Source organism: Anas platyrhynchos, chromosome 3, assembly GCF_047663525.1.
Source record: "Anas platyrhynchos isolate ZD024472 breed Pekin duck chromosome 3, IASCAAS_PekinDuck_T2T, whole genome shotgun sequence".
Lineage (NCBI taxonomy): Eukaryota > Metazoa > Chordata > Aves > Anseriformes > Anatidae > Anas > Anas platyrhynchos.
Genome location: NC_092589.1, coordinates 51,812,824 through 51,833,493, shown reverse-complemented (window position 1 = coordinate 51,833,493; position 20,670 = coordinate 51,812,824). Strand labels below are relative to the sequence as shown.

General features: G+C 38.9%; 1 protein-coding gene across 3 annotated transcripts in view; it reads right to left on the bottom strand.

Moving 5' to 3' along the window:
- Positions 1-20,670, bottom strand: part of GRM1 (glutamate metabotropic receptor 1) — a 184,646-nt gene that overhangs the window by 57,739 nt on the left and 106,237 nt on the right. For all 3 annotated transcript variants that reach the window (XM_072035894.1, XM_072035895.1, XM_072035893.1), the window contains exon 4: positions 8,314-8,549. In XM_072035894.1, the coding sequence (XP_071891995.1) occupies positions 8,314-8,549 (236 nt within the window). The remainder of the gene's footprint in view (positions 1-8,313; positions 8,550-20,670) is intronic.

The window sequence follows — 20,670 nt, the reverse complement described above, 5'->3', positions numbered from 1 at the left end:
TCTCTCATTGGCCAGTACTAGTGGTTTTCTTTTTTCTTTTATTATTACCATGAAAAAAAAAGAAAAAAAAAACACTTTTTCCTCATTTCTGTTCTTAACATTAAGGTGGTATTAAGAACACCATCATTAACTTACCATGAATAAATTAATGTGAACACCAATGTGTATCACTAATTCCCCGCATTTACTGATTATTTTTTTATTTTATTTTAAATACACCATTTCCTCACACAAGAAACCTCTTGTTTGTGGGACTGGCTTCCTAGGACCACACAGTTGCATGCTGATGGGTGGACTTCACATGTGCTAAGTAACTGCTGCCCACCCAGACAAGGCTGCAGCCCTGCAGCCACAGTTGCTCTCAGAGACTGCTGTTGTATCCTGCGATCACAGGCAGCTGCTGCAGCTGCTCTGGCACTGGGGATGAACAAAGTGTCCTCAGCTACCCTAACCAGAACCTAGTTGGATCATATTATAACTTAGCAGAGCACACTCACAGTTTTCTTTTTAAATTAAGGGTGGGTTTCAAATGCCTGGTAGAGATATCCAGATATTTCCTTGCAACTCTTGCAATATGCAGTGCATTAGTCACACATGCACAGATCGCAAAGATCCACTATATTTTCCCCTTAACAAGCCGACTGGACATATGCCCAGAGTTGTGTTTAAGTACCGTATCACAGAAAAAAATTCATTTTAAAGAAAAGCTAAGATTAGAAGCTTCTGAGTGACGTCTGCACAAGGACAATGCAGCACTGATTAGTAGCGAACTAGAGCTAAGCAAATCAGAAGACAGAATAAGTGGGCCTAATCTTTATTCATGCATTTAAAAAAAAACAGAAGCTGGTCTTTCAGATCTGAAAGATTTTCAAAAGCATTTATTTTAGTGCACCTCCTTTTTTCCTCAGTGTAGTCAGATATGACAATGCAGCAAAAAAGGTCTATCTAGCCCAGCCAAACCCAAATTACTAAAGTACCTGGCATTTCATAAGAAAACTGGTCCTCATGATGTGAACTCCTAGACAAAATAAGCCTGGAAAACTAGGCAGAACAAACTGGCTTTTGCAGAAAGTAGACGACACACTGCATAGCATGCTGCATAGAGTACTTTTGCTTTGAAGGGAATAGCCCTGAGTTTCTGTCCCTGTAAAGCTAAGTTTGAACCAAAACTAAATTAAAGGTTTGAACTTGCAGGTTCCTCCAAAGTTACTTTCTACTATACAAATCATAAAAATCCAAGCTGAAAGATACCTCTGGAAATCATCATCTCACACCTTGCTGTGCTGCAGTAGCCCTCTCTGGCTCAGTCAGTAGCCAGCCTAGCTCAAGAAGCTGTTTTCATTATTTTTCCCTAGTTCCACACTGGCAGAGTTCTTCACTTCCCAGGTCCTCCCAGTATGAGTGGAAAAGCAGCAGGTTGTTCTGGCAGTCCTACTCTTTGGAGCATGCATCTTCCATCAGATTATTCTCCTTATGGATATGAGTATAGTTTATTCTACTAGGAAGATTTGTAATTTTTATGGTTCACGTTTTAGTACTCCAGCTCATAATTTACTGTTCTTTACACCACAGTTCACCCAAGAGCTATTAAGAGGACCTTGTTCATTTTAAGAATTCTATTGCCTATTTTTTAGCAAATATCCTTGTGCACAAAGAGTCTCTCTGGGCTGCAGCCAGACGTGTGAGTGGATGGGTGCACACCTACACATTAGATCCTGCTGTATCTCCTTTGCACCAGTATTTATGGGGTAATGAATGCCAGTAATGAAAACCTGTAAAACTGCTAGCTGAGTTTAACAACTTTCCACCTCCAGGTAAATGAGAAAAGGGAAGAAACAATCTAATAAAATACCAGGAGGGCTGACAGAAGGCAGCTGGCCTTGTTTTCTGATCAGTTACTGTTATTATTTCATCAAGTTTATTTACAGATTTGGTTAAATGCTTATATCTAGGGTAATTGGTCTGATGTGTGAACTGCACAAAAAAATTGATTTCTAGGAAAAAGTCAATTAATTTTAATTGCGCTCTTTTGTCCTCCCGACACTGCAGATACAAGTTCAAAGCATCTGTGACAGTCTGAGCAGCCAGGAGTGCCCCTGTCACTCTTCAGGCACAGCAGACAAGAGCACAGAGGAGGCACCAGGGAACATGATTCATATGTCCTGTTTCTTTGCAGCTCCATCAGTTTACTCATGTAATGGAGAAGGCTGAATGTCACAAGCCTACCTGAGGACTGTTTTAATCCCAGAAGTGGGAACTTTGACTGTTAAAATCCACAATGGGAAATGTACATGTAAATATTAGAGTGAGAAAACTTTTGTGATATCCCACTACAGTACAAATATGTTCTGTAAACTGTCTTCTGTACTGTTACAGTGGCATACATATACTATTCTTTTCCTTTATTTGATAATGATCTCATTTTTTTATGGATTCCAAACAAAGAAAAATAGATATTGTGATTGTATTTTGATTGACAGCCTGGTTAAATTTTTTAGAAATATAGAATGTTGGATAAATGAAGCTACTTTCTTCAAAAAATAAGCTGGGAGCAAGTGAACAAAAACCTGACTTCAGGTAATGTCTTCTCTTAATTATGCCTATGATTTATCACATATATGGACATTATTAAACTTCCTCCTCTTTAAACCTTAAAAGCCATCTGTTACTTTGTCTGGGAAATAAAATAAGCCTCCAGCTCTCCTGTCTTATCTGCTTTAAAAAAGCCTTGACTAAAAAGTGTAGCAGCCATAGTTCTTTCAGATAAGTTGTCCTTAATATGCTTCATTATAGGTACCCAAGAGATTGAGATCAGAGAGTTTTGACCCCTTCTGTGTGATGAAGCTTAGATCTCCTGCCTTATACTGAGAACATAAAAAAAGAACTTCAGCTGCTTCTCTACTCCAGAGTATAAAAGTATGATAGAAATCCAAAGCAGTGGTTAGGAAGGGTGAGTCAGGATACATAAAGTACAATAGATCTTGAAGAAGTATGATATGTCAATAGCTTGATTCTATTGCTATATGAGGTACTCTGTGAGAGAGCTTTATAGGATTAAAGGAATTTTCTCAGAGAAGCACCTATGGACACCTCTGACACAGCAGAATGAGTTCTAATAACATCTGCTGGATTTAATTTGCCCAGTACACAACATAGCCTTAGACGTTCTGAAAATTATTCACATCAGCTCTCAGTAGAAAAGCATTCATGCTTTCTGCAAAGGATAGAAACAATCAAGTACATAGCCCGAAGTGTTTTGCTAACTGATATGAGAAAATGAGGGCTCCATGCCATCTCATATAAAATAATCAAAACTAAAATTGGTCTTGAGAAAAAGTTCATGATGAAGACAAGTTCTGAAGTTCCTGAGCTACCTTCCAGCCTGAGTGATTATGTAATTCTGTGACTTTGGCTGCACTCAATCTGATTGCTTGTCTTTCTCTTGTACCCAGACAAGAATTAGCAGATAAAGCAATCCTTTTGGCATGTCCAAGGTATGAGTAATCATCCAAGGGAACTTGGCCTGCAATCTCCTCTGGAATAAAAAAAAATCTACATTTCTTGTTCTTGTCTGCCACAAATAGGTTCACAGACAAATAATCCTTCTCCTCAAAGATCAATTGAATCAATGAATGAATCATGAATTGCCCACTTTGTTCCACTTCACTCTGTCGAAAAATGTCTGTGCTGATTGCCTGCCAATGTATTTTGTTGTCCCAGCAGATGAACTGCTGTGAGCATAATCTGATGTTTGCATCAGTTCCATAACCAATTTCATAACTGTCTCCTGTGGTGCAGAGGAGTACTCATCCCACCCAGTTCACACAAATGGCAGCCATTGTATTATCTGCCAAGAGGTGAGCAGGCATTTTGTAAATCAGCAGTTAGACCTCCACACAAGTGTTTGAACTGTAGTGAGTTCTACATCCTTTCCATGTATGTGAGAATTGCATTTAACTCTAGTCTATGTGGGCTCGCCAAGTCCAGCAGAGAAACATTTGTCACTGTAGTTTTGTGGGGAGGAAAGGACTTCTATTCAGGTTATTTCTACCAGATCAGAGAGCAGAAAACATCCTAAAGATCTGTTGGAAGGGTGTTTGTCACTTGATAGGTACAGTCTATCACCTAATTTCATTGTCAGCATACAACCTTCAAAACGTTGAAATGGCTGAGTTTGATGAACTGAGAGAAGTTGTGACTGCTGCTTGGAGCAATGCCTGAGGTTGAGCACTAAGGGAACTCAGTGTCAGGTCCATCCTGAGCTAGGTAGCTTCTTAGCATCTCAAATTCAGAAGCAGCTTTTTTCTGTTCATGTTAAAATGGACTACTCTGTTCTGACTTTTCATCTGAAGGGTATGAAGAATATTGTGAAGTTCTAAACCTCCCATTGAGTCAGTGGTCCATACAAAGATGCAGGACATGCTTCGTTTCCTGAAGAATGTAGTTACTAAATGGAAAACAGTGAAATACATTAATAGCATAAACAGTTGAAGAAAAGTAACTTGGTACTGGAAGTGGTTTTGGCCTTCTAGAAATCAAAGAATCTGCAAGAGAAGATCACACAAAAATCTCTTTTCTATTTACAAGAAAAATTCTAGGCTTGAATCTTTTTGTGTTGAGAAGAGTATCTTCTATAGCCATGAGAAAGAGAGAGACAGACAGGTAGACACTTATGAGAGGCATTTGGCTATAACATTAACAAAGAATGAGTCAAAAATAGCTCCCACTCATTTGGCTGCCACCCAAATGGGAAAAGTAGTGTGTTGTTGTTTTTGCTGGTTGTTTTCTTTTTTTTTTTTATTATTATCATTATTATTATTATACAAAAGAAAGGAATGATCCAAAGGAGCAGGTTGTCTTCTCTTCCCAAGAACTTGTGCTGCTACTACTACATAGTACTAGTATACCCAGATAAAATATTTTGAAAATATGGTCAATTTTTAGTCAGCCCTCAGACTTCATAAATAGAAGGCATTTGGATTTGCTTCCTTCCAGTAATTCTTAGCCCACATAGACTTTTTTTTTTTCCCTAAAAAAAAAAAAATTGCATGTACAGAGTTAATTGCAACATGAGAATTCCTGAAGAAGAACATCAGTTTTCTCAGGGACTGAGTGAGAGAATTCAAGTAGTAATTCCTGTCATCAGGGAAGGGCGATTTCTAGGAACTTCTTTTTCCTTGCTTCCTAGAAAGCCTGCAATCCCAAGCTAGTGCTGACTTGTCAGTAATGGTGTGTGAGAACTTGCAAATGCAGCAGCTGTAATTGCTTGAAGTCCTTGCCTATCCATAAACGTTAGAAATTGAACTCCACATTTCAGTGGCAATTCTGAATAAATTACCCAATAAAGTGATTAGGTTGTATATGAGAAAATTATACTGGGCAAGCAGTAATTGAAGACGTTCAACCACAAACTTCATAATTATATTTTCAAACTGTATAGATCCAAGGGTTTTGAATCTTTTTGAAAAAGGTAGTTGGAGAAAGACACTCTCATCTCTTTTTTTTGTTTGTGGTTGCTCCTAGGGATCCCACTGATGGGTAGCTACAAATACACTATGATCTCTTAGACAACAAAAGTATCTTTTGCCCTCGGTTTTCTTTTACACTAGGTAGCTTCCTGACATGATAACTCTCCAGTGCCTGAAGATGAATCTACTACCTTTGAATCAATTCCTGTTTATACAAAAGTGCAGGTGTGCTGTGTTCTCAGTAATGACTACCAGTGCACTTCTGGAATACAGAACAGATCAGGACCAGACATAATCACGATGTATGCTAATAATGTACATGGAGTTCTGGGAGTACAGGGGACTCAGCTTTTTCCATAATGCAGGACCCTATGTAACTTGTTAAAGGAATACTGATGGCATACTGTGAGATGAGAGTGAAAGCTCTCAAATATAATGCAGTTGAGGAGCTCGATACTAGTGTTCAATATTGATAACTTTCCTGGGGTGATGGAGTAGGACTTTAATTTGTAGTACAACAAGGAAGTCAGAACTTAGTCTGTTGGTACTTTTAATGGATTTCAAATCCTACTGTTTATTATTTATTGAGCAATATGGATTCTCTCCTTCAAATCTGTGCATGGAGACTTCTTTTTGAAGGACAGAAGAGGCAATTCAGACTTTTTTTTTTTTTTTTTCCAGAGAACTTGTGAAGAGGCCTGTCTCCAAACCTGTGATAGGTACAGAAGGCAGTTTCTTGGTGCTGCCATAGTAGACCTTGGAGATTAAGGCTTCATCAGCAAGCATTGGAGCTGCTAGTATTTGGAGTAGCACTCAACCCCGCAGAAAGGTTAGGCAAAGGTATGTGTGTAGAAAACTGGTGGTACCAGACAGTCACCAGCCAGCTCTGTGCAGTTAAAGAAAAATACAAAAAAAAACATTGTGTTGATCCCATACTCGCTGGGGACATGCATGTCTCCTGGTTCTGTAGATATACTGTTATTAAGAATAGATGCCTTGTAGTGTTTCCCTTTTGTGATCTGAGACATTTATGAATTTCTCTGTTCTATGTGATAAGCCTGAGGGTTATCAGTGGTTCATCCCCAATTGAATTGAATGCTTTTCAGAAAAGCCTAAGTATCACCTTTTGAAGTTTCACGCAAAAACTTACAGCTTCTTAGAGGAGGGAATCAGGGTCATAGAATGGCCTGCGTTGAAAAGGACCCTAAAGATCATCTAGTTTCAACCCCCCTGATCTTGGCAGGGTTGCCAACCACTACAGCAGGCTGCCAGAGCCTGGAAAGATTTTTGAGTGCCTGAATTATGACTATTAACTGTCAGAGTTTACCAATCCTTTTGTATTTCTGTAGTATTATCCAAATTAAACCCTTCCTGCCTCTGATACCTGTTGCCTTGAGAAGGACAAAACACCTGGGCAGGCATATGATACTTCTGCAGCAACCTCTCCGATGTCCACTGCCTTCAGCCCTGACGTCCTCAGACAGATTGGTGTGTTATTGTTGTTTTTTCTTCCATAAAAAAAAACCCTCATTCATTTGTTTGTTTTTCATAAAACAGCCCTTATTGGTTTTGTTTGTTTCTTTGTTTTTTCATGAATTTATTTAACTGCTTTTTGTCTCCAGTACAAATTTAGAGTCTATAGCAACCCATGTCTAACAACTCATTTGCATGTTCTGTGAAGAAGTACCCCGTTTACTCCAGTTTGAACTTGGCACCTGGTATTTGCCTTTGATGAAGTGGATGAAAAATGACCACGCTGGTTCTGACTAAAGTTCATAGTTTTATAACCAGAAGCTGCAAAACTACCTGTGCTTACAACAGCCACTGAGATTCCTCAAAAAAAAACAGACGTTTTTGTAGGATATCAGCTTGAAACTTATTTTTGTTAATGGAAAGACCAAAACAAAGCAGTTTTAGAAGTAATTTCTTAAGAAAGAAGGCCATGTATTTGCATTGTGTGTCCATCGTTCAGTCTCCCCTTTGCAACTTCTGCCCTTGTTGGCCTATATTAGCTTCTTTGTCTGAAGTGAAGCAGTCTCAAAAACAATTAAATATATATAACATGAAGGAACATTTTGGTATAATATGAAATTAATTATTCCTTTGAGGGAAAAAATATCAGTGCAAACTCAATAATTACTTAGCCAGTATGCCTTACCACTAGCCTCTAAGCACTCAGATGTGCCAGCCAGTCAGCATGTCAGACCAATTTTGAGTCAGCCACAATATTTTTGATATGACTCAACTGTAATAAGAGAACTGAGGGGAAACTAAAGGTAATGTGGAAGGTGTTGTTAAAAAGTGCCACTGATGGAGAACAGAAGAACTAGAAATACTGTGGGCAGTCAGCTCAGGGAGCACATGAATACCGGTGGAGATTAATGTCATCACATAAAGGGGATGGAGATGGAAAGAACAGGACAAAAATCCAGGGGAAGCCAGACTTCATAATTTTTGTTTATCATGGGTAACTTCCTTACTATCAAAATGTACCTTTTTGACTAGAAATGAAATATTTACAAATTACAAACTAAAGGTTTATATTTGTTCCGATTTTTGTTAGAATGTAACTGTTACTTATTTTATCTCAGTCGTGACCAGGTAGCCATATTACACTCCTCTCAGTCTCAACATAGCTCTAAAACCTGAAAGGGGAACAATTTGCTCTATGACAGAGCAGATCTATATTGAGAGGAGGCTGTGCCAGACATATTCGTATGAGAGTTCAGATTCATATCTGCACAATTTGGGACTGTTACTTTTCACCGGTTATTTAAAACAAACAAAGCAAAGGCAAATTTTTGCCTGACCACAGATTCAAATAGAAAAACAATTGACAGGTTACCAGTGCAGTTCTTCTGGAAGTTGGGATTCTCTAGTGGGTGCCCTGGGATGCGACACTGAAATCTGTGTTGCCAGAACTCAGGAAACCAGGGGTTGCGGGTGTTGGTGTCCAGACGCAGCTTCAGATAGTAGTCATCAAAAGACAAGACCTCTGGAGATTGCAGTTTGATAGTGATGCCTCCATTTGCTTCAGGTTCATAGCCTTCAATGACTTCATCTCTGTCTGCCCAACCATCACTGAAAAGAGGTAAAAAAAGCTTTATTATCCAGAAACAGGAAACTTGTTTTGAAAAAGTAACTAGCCACAGGCAGGCCAGCACCCCCGGAAACAAGCAATTCAGGAGGAATTTAATGGCACATCTAAAATTCAGACTGAGTGGGAAAGAAGAAAGCACAGCGATACAGACTTGTAATGAGCAGTCTGACTGACTTCATGCCAAGCCCTCATTAACTCATCTGAAATGAAGAGGATTTAGTCTTGTCCCTCTGGAAAGCTTTTTGGGCATAGCTTCTAGTGTGATCTTTTTATGACTGAATCTCTTTGCCTTATTTAGGCTATCCTGTGAAGGTAGAATGAAAGAATTAACGTCAATGGAAAGGAAACTAAACCAGGATCCTGGGTGTTTTGCAGAAGAGATCTGAACATGTATGGATTGTACACCTAGAAGAGTAATTGAAATTAAACATAAAGTGAGGAATATATTGTGTTGGAAGAGAATTGAATACTCTATTTATCAAGCATACTTGATAAAGTTGAACAAACTGAAAAGAAAACCACACGCTATTCTCACACTGTGTAGGGATGTGATAATGTTCTTTCTTTTTTTCTTTCTTTCTTTTTTACTCTTTATTATTAATATTATTATTATTATTATAAACAATGGCTTTCAATTTTACTTCTCTGTTTATTCACTTAGAGACATTCCTCAAAATCTGAAGATAAAACACTTTCTTGAAAACATTATTCCATGGAACATCTATTTTAACAGGTTTAAACAAAAGTCAATTTTGCTTAACATTTGAGTTTTAGTTAGTTCTTTTAACTAGAAGTCCATTGATTTAGTGTCATTCTCTCATTCTTATTAGGGTCCCCTAAGAATAGTGGTATTATGGTCTAATTTAAGTGCAAACATGTCAGCCATTGCTTAGTTTTCACACACTGGACATGTCATTAGGGAAATATATTACTCTGGCATCTCAGATCTATCTGTATCTGGTCAGAATCGAAACAGCAGCACTGCTGCTGTGAAAATCAGATAGATGAAGCACTTTCAGCATGAAAAATATGACTGACTACTAAGAGAAATGCCCTTCTTTCACTCAAAAGTGTCTCTGCATCCTGCACTCCAGGCAGAAAAAAAAAATGTTAGGAGGCTCTTGGGCAAAGCATTGAGAAGAGCATCAGAATGCACAACACACCAACCAAGGGCTTTTATGAGGCACCTGGCATGGATGTGACTGGGAGTCCTAAATGGAAAACAGACAAGATATGAAGTAGCAAATTCTGTCACAGTCCTCATCAAACAAATGTAGAGTGACTACGCATTGGTCATGTGGGAGTCTTTGGTCCCTAGCCACCAAACTGAGCATATGCATGGTTTAAGTGGCTGGGCTGCAGGCATCTGGAAAAAAAATAGCAGCTCTCCATGGAAATATAGGAAAACCCACGTACTGAGTGATTTTCACACAGAACACAAGACCCAAGCCTTTATTACAGGAAATAATTTAAGATAGGGACATCTGGCAGCACTCTTAGTGAGTGATCAACACATTCCTTTCTACCTGGGCTGGGAGTTGCCACACTTGAATACAGCACTACACGGCTCCTTTGAGCCAAGATTTCTTCTTTGTTTCACCATTTGCCAAAGCCTTGCAGTAGAACTGGACAAAATTTCTGGACTTACCTACCACTGACCAAAATCCTCTTACAGCCAAGCAGCATAAGATACATACATAGTATGCATATTGTATCTCATATGCAGAATGAGATCAGAGAGCAGGAGAAGGCACAGGGAGCGGTTCATGGGAAGGAGGCAGCAATGGCTTATGAGTCCCTTTATGAAATGGCAGTGGGCATGAGACTGAACCTCAGAGACCATCCTTCCTGCAGGCTGAAGCCAGCAGCACCTGCTGGGTAACTTCCTCCTTCAGCCTGTGGGTTGCCTGGGTCCCTTCATACCAGCACAACCCTAGGGATAACCACGTGGCATGGCCTGGGCCTGACAGCTGCCTTTGAATGTTGTGGAAGTGCACAAGAGTTCAAAAGCCACGAATTGCCCATTTCTGCATCCTGCCCCACTAGATTGTCTTGAGATTTGGAGAGGGAAAGAAACCACAGCTCAGCCACTCCTCACTTGTCCACATGCTCAGTGCAGCTAGTAAAATGTACAGTGTGCCCCCTTACTACCTCATAGCAGGACACAGTCTAGATAACAAACAGGTAAAGGTAAAACCAGGAGACCAAGCTTGCAGAATTTCACATAATTCAAGCCAGCAATTAGCACCAAAGAGAAGAAAAAGACACGTTATTTATTTTTATGCGGGGGAAAAACAAGCAAGAGGTCACTCTTACAGCATAAGTTACTGAGTCCTAATTGCATGATTACTTCATTATTTGTCACAATGTTTATGGCTTGCAAACTCTAGACTCAGGCAAAAACATTACTGAGTCAAAAAAGATTAAGTAAATCAGGACATTTTTTACAAGATTTTCTAGAAAGGAGGTAGCTTCACTAGTGGTTGGACTCCTACCAGCCAAACATTACAAGTGATTTATTTTCTCTCCCCTCCAAGTTTGCCTTGGAAAAATGCCACACTCTGAAGGCAAAGCAGAGAAATTCTGCAAAGGCAAAAGAAAGTGTATTTCAAGATCTTTAAGTGCAGCTGATGGAAAAGTTCCCCTAAATTGGAACATGGATTGTCACCTAATGTTTCTTCCTCTCTTCCTAGCCTCAAATGTTTTTTGTTCTTTCTTCAACTTCCTCAAATTATTAAATCTCTCTGTTAAGTTTTTGTTCTGAACCAAATGTGAAGAAAAGGCACTGGAATCAGAGATAAAAGTTCATATGTGTTGGATATCATACAGAAGCTTTGCTCTACTTTCAGTAAAGTCAAGAAAGCAAAAAGGAGTCCTCTGGTCTCTGAGGGCACCCCTGCCATCCTGGCTGGCTGTGCCGAAAAGTGCCCCAGGGGGGCCATGCAGCCCAATCAGCAGCAGTGGGAGGAGGATTATCAGAGACCTAAGGCCTTTTTTCAGTCTCTAATTAAATTCCTTTTTACTGTGAAAAAGAAACAAATAGAAAAAAATGTCTGGAAACTGTGCATAAAGATGCTATATGAATAAATGGGCAGTACTGCAGAAGGCAATGTTAAAAAAAAAAGAAAAGCAGTGCATGCTACTTTTTTATTGTCAGAATCCAGTATTTTCCACCTACGTTCCTTTTTTATCCTGCTGAGTACAAAGCAGCACTATGTGTTACCAATGCATCTCTCCTGTGTGCCTCTACTGCAGATTTCAGGATGTGGCCCAATGTCCTTCACCCAAACTGCCTGCCCCTGGGACTGTCCACTGTGGCTATTGTGTGACTGTCAGGTTTCCTGTGCAATAGTTAATCAGAAGCTCTGTGAAAGAGTTTAAAGCATGAAGACATAAACAGTGAGGGACAGAAAAGTGTGGGTTTCAAACCACTCTGTTCACTGTTATGAGGAAAAAAAAAAATGCTTTTTTTTTTTTTTCAGTTTTGAGGTGTATATCACAATTGAAATGGCCACTAATATTTCACAAGCTACTCAGTCTGAGTCCCATTCCAGAGGTCAATATTCATGATGCCAAATCCAAATTTCAGCATTCAGTCACGCCCACCCCCCAAAAAAATCAGCTTCTGGGAAAAAAAACAGTTACTCTGTCTAGCTTTGGAAGTCCTATTTCCCACTACCACAGACTGAGTTTGAAGAAACTCAAAAGGGAAGGAATGTCATCCAGAGGCACCTAGGCAGGCTTGAGAGGTGGGCAAGTGTGAACCTCATGAAATTCACCAAGGCCAAGTACAAGGTCCTGTATATAGGCTGGGGCAACCTCAAACACAAATAGAGGCTGGGTGGAGAATGGATTGAAAGCGGCCCTGATGTAAAGGACTTTGGGGTATTGGTTGATGAGAAGCTCAACATGAGTCAGCAATGTGTGCTTGCAGCCCAAAAGCCTGGGCTGCATTAAAAGAATAATGGCCAGCAGGGTGAGGGAGGGGATTCTGCTCCTCAATTCTGCATTTAGCTCTGAGGCCCAGAGCGCAAGATGGACATGGAAGTGTGTTAGAACAAGTCCAGAAGAGAGTCACAAAGATGCTCAAAGGGCTGGAGCACCTCCCCTACGAAGACAGGCTAAGGGAATTGGGGTTGTTCAGTCTGTCAGTCTGGGGAAGAGAAAACTCCAGGAAGACCTTATGGCAGTCTTCCAGTGCCTAAAAGGAGCCTACAAGGAAAGTTGGAGAGGGTCTTTTTATAAGGGCATATAGTGATAGGACAAGGGGCAATGGCTTTAAACTAAAAGAGAGTAGATTTAGATTAGATATAAGGAAGAAATTATTTACTCTGAGGGTAGTGAAGCACTAGAACAGGGTGCCCAGAGAAATTGTGGATGTCCCATCCCTGGAAGTTTTTTAAGGGATGGACAGGGCTTTGAGCAACCTGATGTAATGGGAGGTGTCCCTGTCCATGGCAAGGAGGTTGGAACTGAGTGATCTTTGAGGTCCATTCCAACACAAACCAATCTGTGATTCTATGCTTCTATGAAACAAAGCTATTTTTTTCTTAGTTAACTTATCATGCTATTGCTGTATTATAATGGACATTTATGAATTGTGGCTTAAGTTGAATTGTTGAACTGAAGTCATGTATATTCTTGTGACTGAAATACCAGGAGAAATGTAATGGATTTCCCGTTTCCCTTCTCTTCCAATCATGAACACCATCAGCTGCTTTTCACAAGGGCTGATGAGACAACCAGCAATCAAGCACTCTATTTTCGTCTCCCCAGGACTTAACTCTTAAACCATGATGCAGCAGTTCAACTCTGCTTCCCAGCACAGTACTCAGAGCATTACTGTTCCAGATGCTTTTTCCAAATAGGCAAATAAGTACACAGAAAAGAAACATGCTATTGCTTATGAAAACTACTTGGAAGTGGTTCTTTGATTTTTGTGGGAGGTAGCATCCTTTCACAGGAAAGGAAAATAACACATTTGTCTGTCATGGAAACTGACTGGGACTTTGAACCCTGCACCTTTATAGGGCTTGATTTGATGCACCAAAGGCATAGAGGGCAACTGAGGTGTGCTCTTGTGTCTGGAGTATGGCATTGTTGACAGCTTTGTCAACGCCATTTGCATTGGTGTAGGTGATGTTTTCTTAAGTCTGCATTCATAACTTTTTTTTTCCTGTTGTGTTGGACAAGTCATATAAAATAAATTAAAGAAATTAAGAGCACAAAGCCCTTTATAAATGTCAAATAAACTATTTTCTGCAATAATCCTTCTGTCTGGGACAGATATTCTTGTTATTATAAAATGAAATGAAGCAGATATCCCTCTCAGGTATGGCAGTCTCAGGTAACCAACCATAACTGTCACACAAATGGTCAGAGTCTGTATTCTTGCCTTTCTCTCCTTTCCACAAAACTAAAGCACATGTCAATATACTCTCCTTATAATGTCAATACACAGCCTTACAGGGCACGTTTCTAAATGCCTTTTTACCATTGCTCTCAAGGCTGCCAGCTGGCCTGCTGCTATGTTAAACTTCTAATAGGTTTAAATATGAGGACAGCACCACTTAAAGAATTCAACACTCAATAAAGTGCCATGGCCATTTTGTTATTTATGTCAATAACTTTATTTTTAATGAAAATCATTATATGCTGCAATATTTTGATGCTTTATTTGGAAAGTGCTTTTTGCACACTATCTTTCTGTGTGGTGAACAAACACCACTTGTTTAGATTTTCAGACACAACTTACTTAGAGGCATTTCAAAATGTTACAACCCTCCAAATAGTGATAAGTGGAGTTTAAATAATTTGTAACTTGGTTCTGATAAATGCCAATCCTCTCGGTGGATGGTCAGACCCAGAAGCCTACAAATTGTGTTTCTCTATCTCATTATAAAAATCTCTTCTGATAGTGCCCTAGTGGAAAATCCAGCACAGATTCTCACCTTTGGCTGCAGGAATATGATCCTAACAGCCTCTGTGTGCTTTTCTGGAAGAACATAAGGAAATGTAGAGCTCAGCATAAGAGCAGTCCAGGGAGTACCAGTGTGTCAGGTGGGGTAATTTCACATGCTCTTCCACCAAAAAGTCAGTGTTGATTTGATATGAGCAAAGGTGGCAGAATCAGGCCCAGAGTAATTTGCAAACAGCATTGCAACTGGCTACTCAGCTGCCCTCTTCTGGGAATAGACTTCAAAACAAACAAACAAACAAACAAACAAAAAATCTTAATTTTGCCAGCCTGATGTACTGGAAAGAAAAAAAAAAATAGCTTATTGTGAAGGAGGATGAAATTATTCTCTGGCAATAAGGAGCTCTATCTGAGATACTCAGTGTTTATGTAACAAGACTCAGAAGATGTCACATGAAGAACATGGAAACTACCCAATATTCACAAGTCAGCAGCTAGCAAAGTGATCTTCTTCCTTCAGCTTATGCATTGTGAGTCAATCCCACTGGTCACCAATATTAGCTGGAAGGTGCTGAGCATTACTGTTAATAAGTATTAGGTCAAGCCTGAGAAGTAAAAGGCCATTTTTTTGCACTCATTCATTCAGCTAATTCAGCGGTACTACATACATGTATTGGAAGGTGGGAGCTTTCCTCAGTTGCAAAATTATAAACTCTTAAACATAATCTTACTTTTACATGTTTGATGAGTCCTGACAATCTTGTAGATTAGTCCAATGGCTACAGTGAAGCTTGTATCTCACTGCTGCAAGATCAGACTGAAAGGCTGTCTGTTATCATGCTATAATCTGGTGTTGCTGAGCATTGTCTGACCTCAAAACGAGAAGAATCAAATTCACTACCTCTTGTCAACTGGAAGAAAAAAACAGGGTAAATAGGTCAGTACTTTTGCTTCTGCAAGCATAGATGGAGGTGGGCAGGAGGCACCACTTTCCCAAACTGCCTGTCTTTTACAGAATGCATCAGAAGGTACTGTGGGATTTGTACCCAGTCCCTTTCCACAAGCTGTATTGGGCTGAAATGTACCTTAAATTCCAGCCTTTAGATTTTTCCTAGATGTTGACCTTCACAGGTCAGTCCAGACTCAAATCAGCTGAAAGCATTGTGAGAATATCAGCTCTGCAAACTGGAAACAGGACAAGAAAACCACTGAAGCATCTTCTTGGAGAGCAATGGAAAGTAAAAGGGAGAGAGAAGATCACTGCCTTGACAATCTCCTCCATGCACAAGAGAAGGTACAAGAGGAGCAATTAAGGATCATTAGGTGCCAGACTGCAGTTACCAATTTTAGACTCATAATTCACATGGTGCTAATATGCCACCTGAGGTTGTAATCTTGTCATGGACTATTAACTGAAGAACATACCAAACTTGGTCAGGACTTGAAAGATATCTCTAGAGAGCACCAATGTGACTCAGGAAAAGCCCAGTGTGATTTATCCATTAACTTTGATGCCTTTGAGTATGGGTTACCTATCAGGGTCTGAACTCTGACACCCCACAGGAGGTACTATTTTCTGAGTGAAATTGAAAGATGAGGTCTAAAAAAATCTCCAGGGCCACTTTCTTCAAGCATTTAGTCATAATTCTTAGTAAATTTTCTGTTCTTGCCAGTTTCATTTCATAACACTGCATATACAATTTTTCACTTCCTGTCCGTTATAACTGATGCTGCACAGTTGTAGTAGCACATTACTTCTTATCTTTTACACCAGCACAAACTGTTGGTAGGAGCTTCCAATTTTTATTTAGTGAATCAGTGGATTTTTTGAATGAATGAGACTCTGTACAGAACCAAAGTTGATAAATGATATGTCATTATGTTTCACATGATTATCATCCACTTCTGTGTGAATTTTAAGAGTTTTTGCACCATTCATTTTTAAAATGTAGATTATAACCTCATGGACCATGGCGGATTGTCTATTTTGTAAATATGTATTTAGGAAGGTTTTAATTATCATATGCAGTGCATATATTTACATGTCATTTACATAATGAAATTTAACTGTCTATCATGCAGACATCTATCTTGGGGAGTCATTGCTGTGAAGATTTGTGACATGGTTGGCATGTACACCTTTTTGTAAATGTAGTGGCTGCTTTTATGCAGGAAAGGTTTTACCATTCTCAAGGGTGCACAATGGTGCATATCTTGGAAAATCAGCAACCATACATAAATTCTCTAAGGTAATAGCTGATTTTCAGAAGGTGTACATATGCTTCCACCCCAGACTGTCAAGAGGATTGAATCCTTGCTCTGCATGTTTGAAATTCACAACATGAGGCAATATGAGTGCACAGTATCTTTTCCAAGTCAAAGCATATGGGAAGGTAGGGGGAGACAGTCCAATTTTAAACAAATACACAAATTTAGGAAGCCGTAATCTTAGCATTGTGCATCACATAAGGTGATCCTGGGCTCTAATATGTGCAACTAAATCCAAGATTTTTAACAATTCATTAATACACCCCAATCTGAAAATAGAGAGATATTTCTTTTATTCTCTGTACCAGTTCCTCCGGATTTCTTTTTTATCCCCTTGGTGCTGCTGTACTGCAAATTACATTCAATGAGGCTCAATTGCAGAATGAATACTGATAGTAAGGGGTAGTTCCTGCTAGGCAGAACTCAACTGTAGCTCATTTTCAGGGAGAATAGTAATATTCCTGGTAAGACTTCCATTCTGTTTGAAAGTCTTATAGACTGAAGTTTTTTTTCTGTCCAACTGTGCAAAACATAAAGGGGAATAGTAGAGTGGTTCCTGCCAGTGCTCCAGTCACCTACAAACTACTCAAGTCTCAGGGCTAGATCTGAAGAATTGGAAAGAGAGATCCTTTATGGAGAGAAATTCATGGCCTAGAAATTCATGGAAATATATAGAAATATATACAAGAATGAGAACAGGTGAAGACATGGCCCTGACTACTTAATCCCACTCCAGTAGATCTTACTGAATGTTGGGATGTGATTCTGTTGTGCTTCCTACAAGATTACCATAGATATCTTCCTTAACCACAAGCAGTAAAAGTAGAAATATTTCCCTCCTTCTCTCCTTGTTTTCTGTTTTGAGATGCTGAGGAACAGGGAAATAGGAAGTATCTTAGAATCATATTTTCTTCTCTGTTTTTCAGACAAACTGTGCTGAACTAAAAAATACCTTGAATTCCAGCCTTAAGCTTTCCCCAAGAGGGTGACTTTCATAGGATAGTCCAGAATTTTCCTTCAGTGGCTTATATTCTTATGATTCCCTCAAGGTATCCCTTAATGTAACCCTCTCATATAACAAGGCTTAAGAGAAATACATACGGAGTTTGTATTTTTCCAAATACAAACTTTTTCCAAATCAAATTTCAAATACACAGATCTAAAGAGGACAGCCTACATCTTACATCAAGTTGCTACTACTGGTTCACATATGTCCTATTTCAATACCTGTACAAGGTTTCTGGAATGTTATTTCTGCACTTGTGTGAAAACCAAACCTTTAAACACTTTTATGCAAGAACTTCTCATTGTTTTGGTAGCTCTTAATTGAAATAATTTATATAGAAGAACCGGTAGTGTAGATAAAAGCATACTATCTGCTCCGTACCAAAGCATACTGCTATGGGCTTTGAAATATCAAATCGAATAAAGTGGAAAACAAAAGCTGAAATATTATGAAATGTGATAGAATCACAACAGTTGTGAAGCTGTTAATCAAAGCCAAATATATATCAGAAACAAATACTACAACAAAGCTAAACAAATATTAGAAGGATATTTCCACAACAGATTTTTCTACAAAAGTTGTTTTAAATTTGTCCTCATCTGCAATCCTTCCTTCTTCACCTTTCATGGATACTTGAATGCTCAGGTTAGCATGATTGTTTATAAATAAGATATTCTCCACTCACATATTCAAAACTTGTTCATTTGAAGTTATATATTCATAAGTAAAATATCCAATTTATACTATACCAGTGAGCCACCTAAGCATCTAAACCTTTCCAGAGAGAGAATCAATACTTTAAGGTTTTTACAGAATGAACAAAGCAAAATCATTAGACTTGGGTAGCCTGCTAGCACAGCATTGCACTGTGTCTGCAACAAACAGCAAATGAACCATTTGCAAACCAAGAAACTGGTGAAAAATGTGAATAAAGAATTCACCTGAAAATCACACAGAATCACAGAATTTCTAGGTTGGAAGAGACCTCAAGATCATCGAGTCCAACCTCTAACCTAACACTAACAGTCCCCACTAAACCATATCCCTAAGCTCTACATCTAAACGTCTTTTGAAGACTTCCAGGGATGGTGACTCCACCACCAAATCAAGCAATCTATTCAAAAACGGTAACTGAACATAAAAATAGGTGTAATATCTTGAATAATATTTTTTTGAGTAACCCACTTTGCTCAGGCAATACTGTTATAATTGACCCAAAGCAGCTATTATAGAGTATTTTCAGTATACATAAAAGCATTATAAAAGCATTATGGATTTACTTTTCTGCACTTAATGCTTAAAAATAAATGTTTATTCATGTAGCTACACAAATGTGAAATAAGAAATCTAAGTACAACCTAAGTACAATGCACCAAACTTAGCTCAATATCACCAGCTAACCTCTACTCCTTAAGAGCATTTGCCTTATCAAGCAGATGTACAGTAGGATGCTAGCAGCTTTTTAGGTATTTAGGTGTATGGTATCCAATCCATATTAAAACAAAATACGCCCAGAATACATCTGGAAATGATCAGGTATTTTGCTTGGAGGAACCACTGAAATGCACCATCTTGCTTAAATGTTACTTATTTACTGCTGTTCATATTGTTCAAGCGTGACTCATTCTATGTATCACGCTGGCATTGAGAGCTAAGGTGACATATAGTCTCTGATGTAAGGAAAAGGTTCAAACAGAATCCTGCTAGCATGCGGTAGCTGAATATTATCACAGTGCATCCCGCAGTAACCTCATTTTGTAGCATCAGGGGCACAGAATAGCTGTAACGAGGTGAGTGCTTAAATACAAACTTTGGATACAGCAATACCACCTTACCAGTCTGGCTATCTAGGAATTAGAAAAAGCACTCATTGAATCATTTTATTCTATGTTAAAAATAATAATAATAAATATATTAAAAAAAAAAAAAAAAAAAAAAACTACTGTGCAGACCTATCCAAGTGCTTGAGAGAAAATTATGTTTTCTAAAAGTTGTAGGTTTCATTGTAAGTTATATTAATCAGGAAAGTATACTGGAGATATATTCTTTGTTATTTCTGTACTGGAGATTGTGAGGGCAGCTTTTTTCCTTCAAGATCTCATCTTGTGTTTGAATTGGAAGACCTCTGGGCAATCATTACAGATATCTTTTCCAGTATTAGATGTTTTCTTTATGGTACCAAGAGTGCCGTGTGACTTTATTTAAATCCTTGAATCACTGAGTAACCAATCCATGAGTAGTTTGTACCCACATTTCACTCTCCATAACTCAGGGGTTACCTCATGCTGTGGGGCTGGGGTGCTTCTGTGATATACAAAAGTGTCCCAAACTTCACATACAGTAAATATCCCCTTCTACCATCTTGCCTACCCATATTGTCTTGGTGACAGATTTTCTTAATCTGCCACTTTCTAAGCTGTCCTCAGCCAGTTTCTTACTGGACAAACATTCTTCTTTACTTTTGCATGCTTCCTTTAATATGAATTTGGGGAAAAATTGAAATACTTTAACTGCAAAATCCAGAACATCTACAATTAGCAAGTTCTGTTTCTGCAATCTGGAAATACTTGGTTTACATGTACAAGCTCCATCCTATGTATCACACCAATCCCCTGGGCCTTCTGCAAATATTTGTGGGATTTTAACAGACACTTGCCTGGTTGAATGTTCACAATATAATGGTTAAAAAAACTGCACAAGATTTGAACTAAAAATGCAACATGCATTGTATATGTACTCTTAAATACCTATAATGTGGTTCAACAATTAGTTTTGGTATTTATTGAGGCAGTTCTGACTCTGACATTGCCTCAAGGACCTCCAGGTATTTCAGTCTGAACACCAGGGCACCATGGGGACCAGCAGCTCCCTGGGGGTGTTGGAGCTGCCCGTGGGTACATCAGGGCAGGGC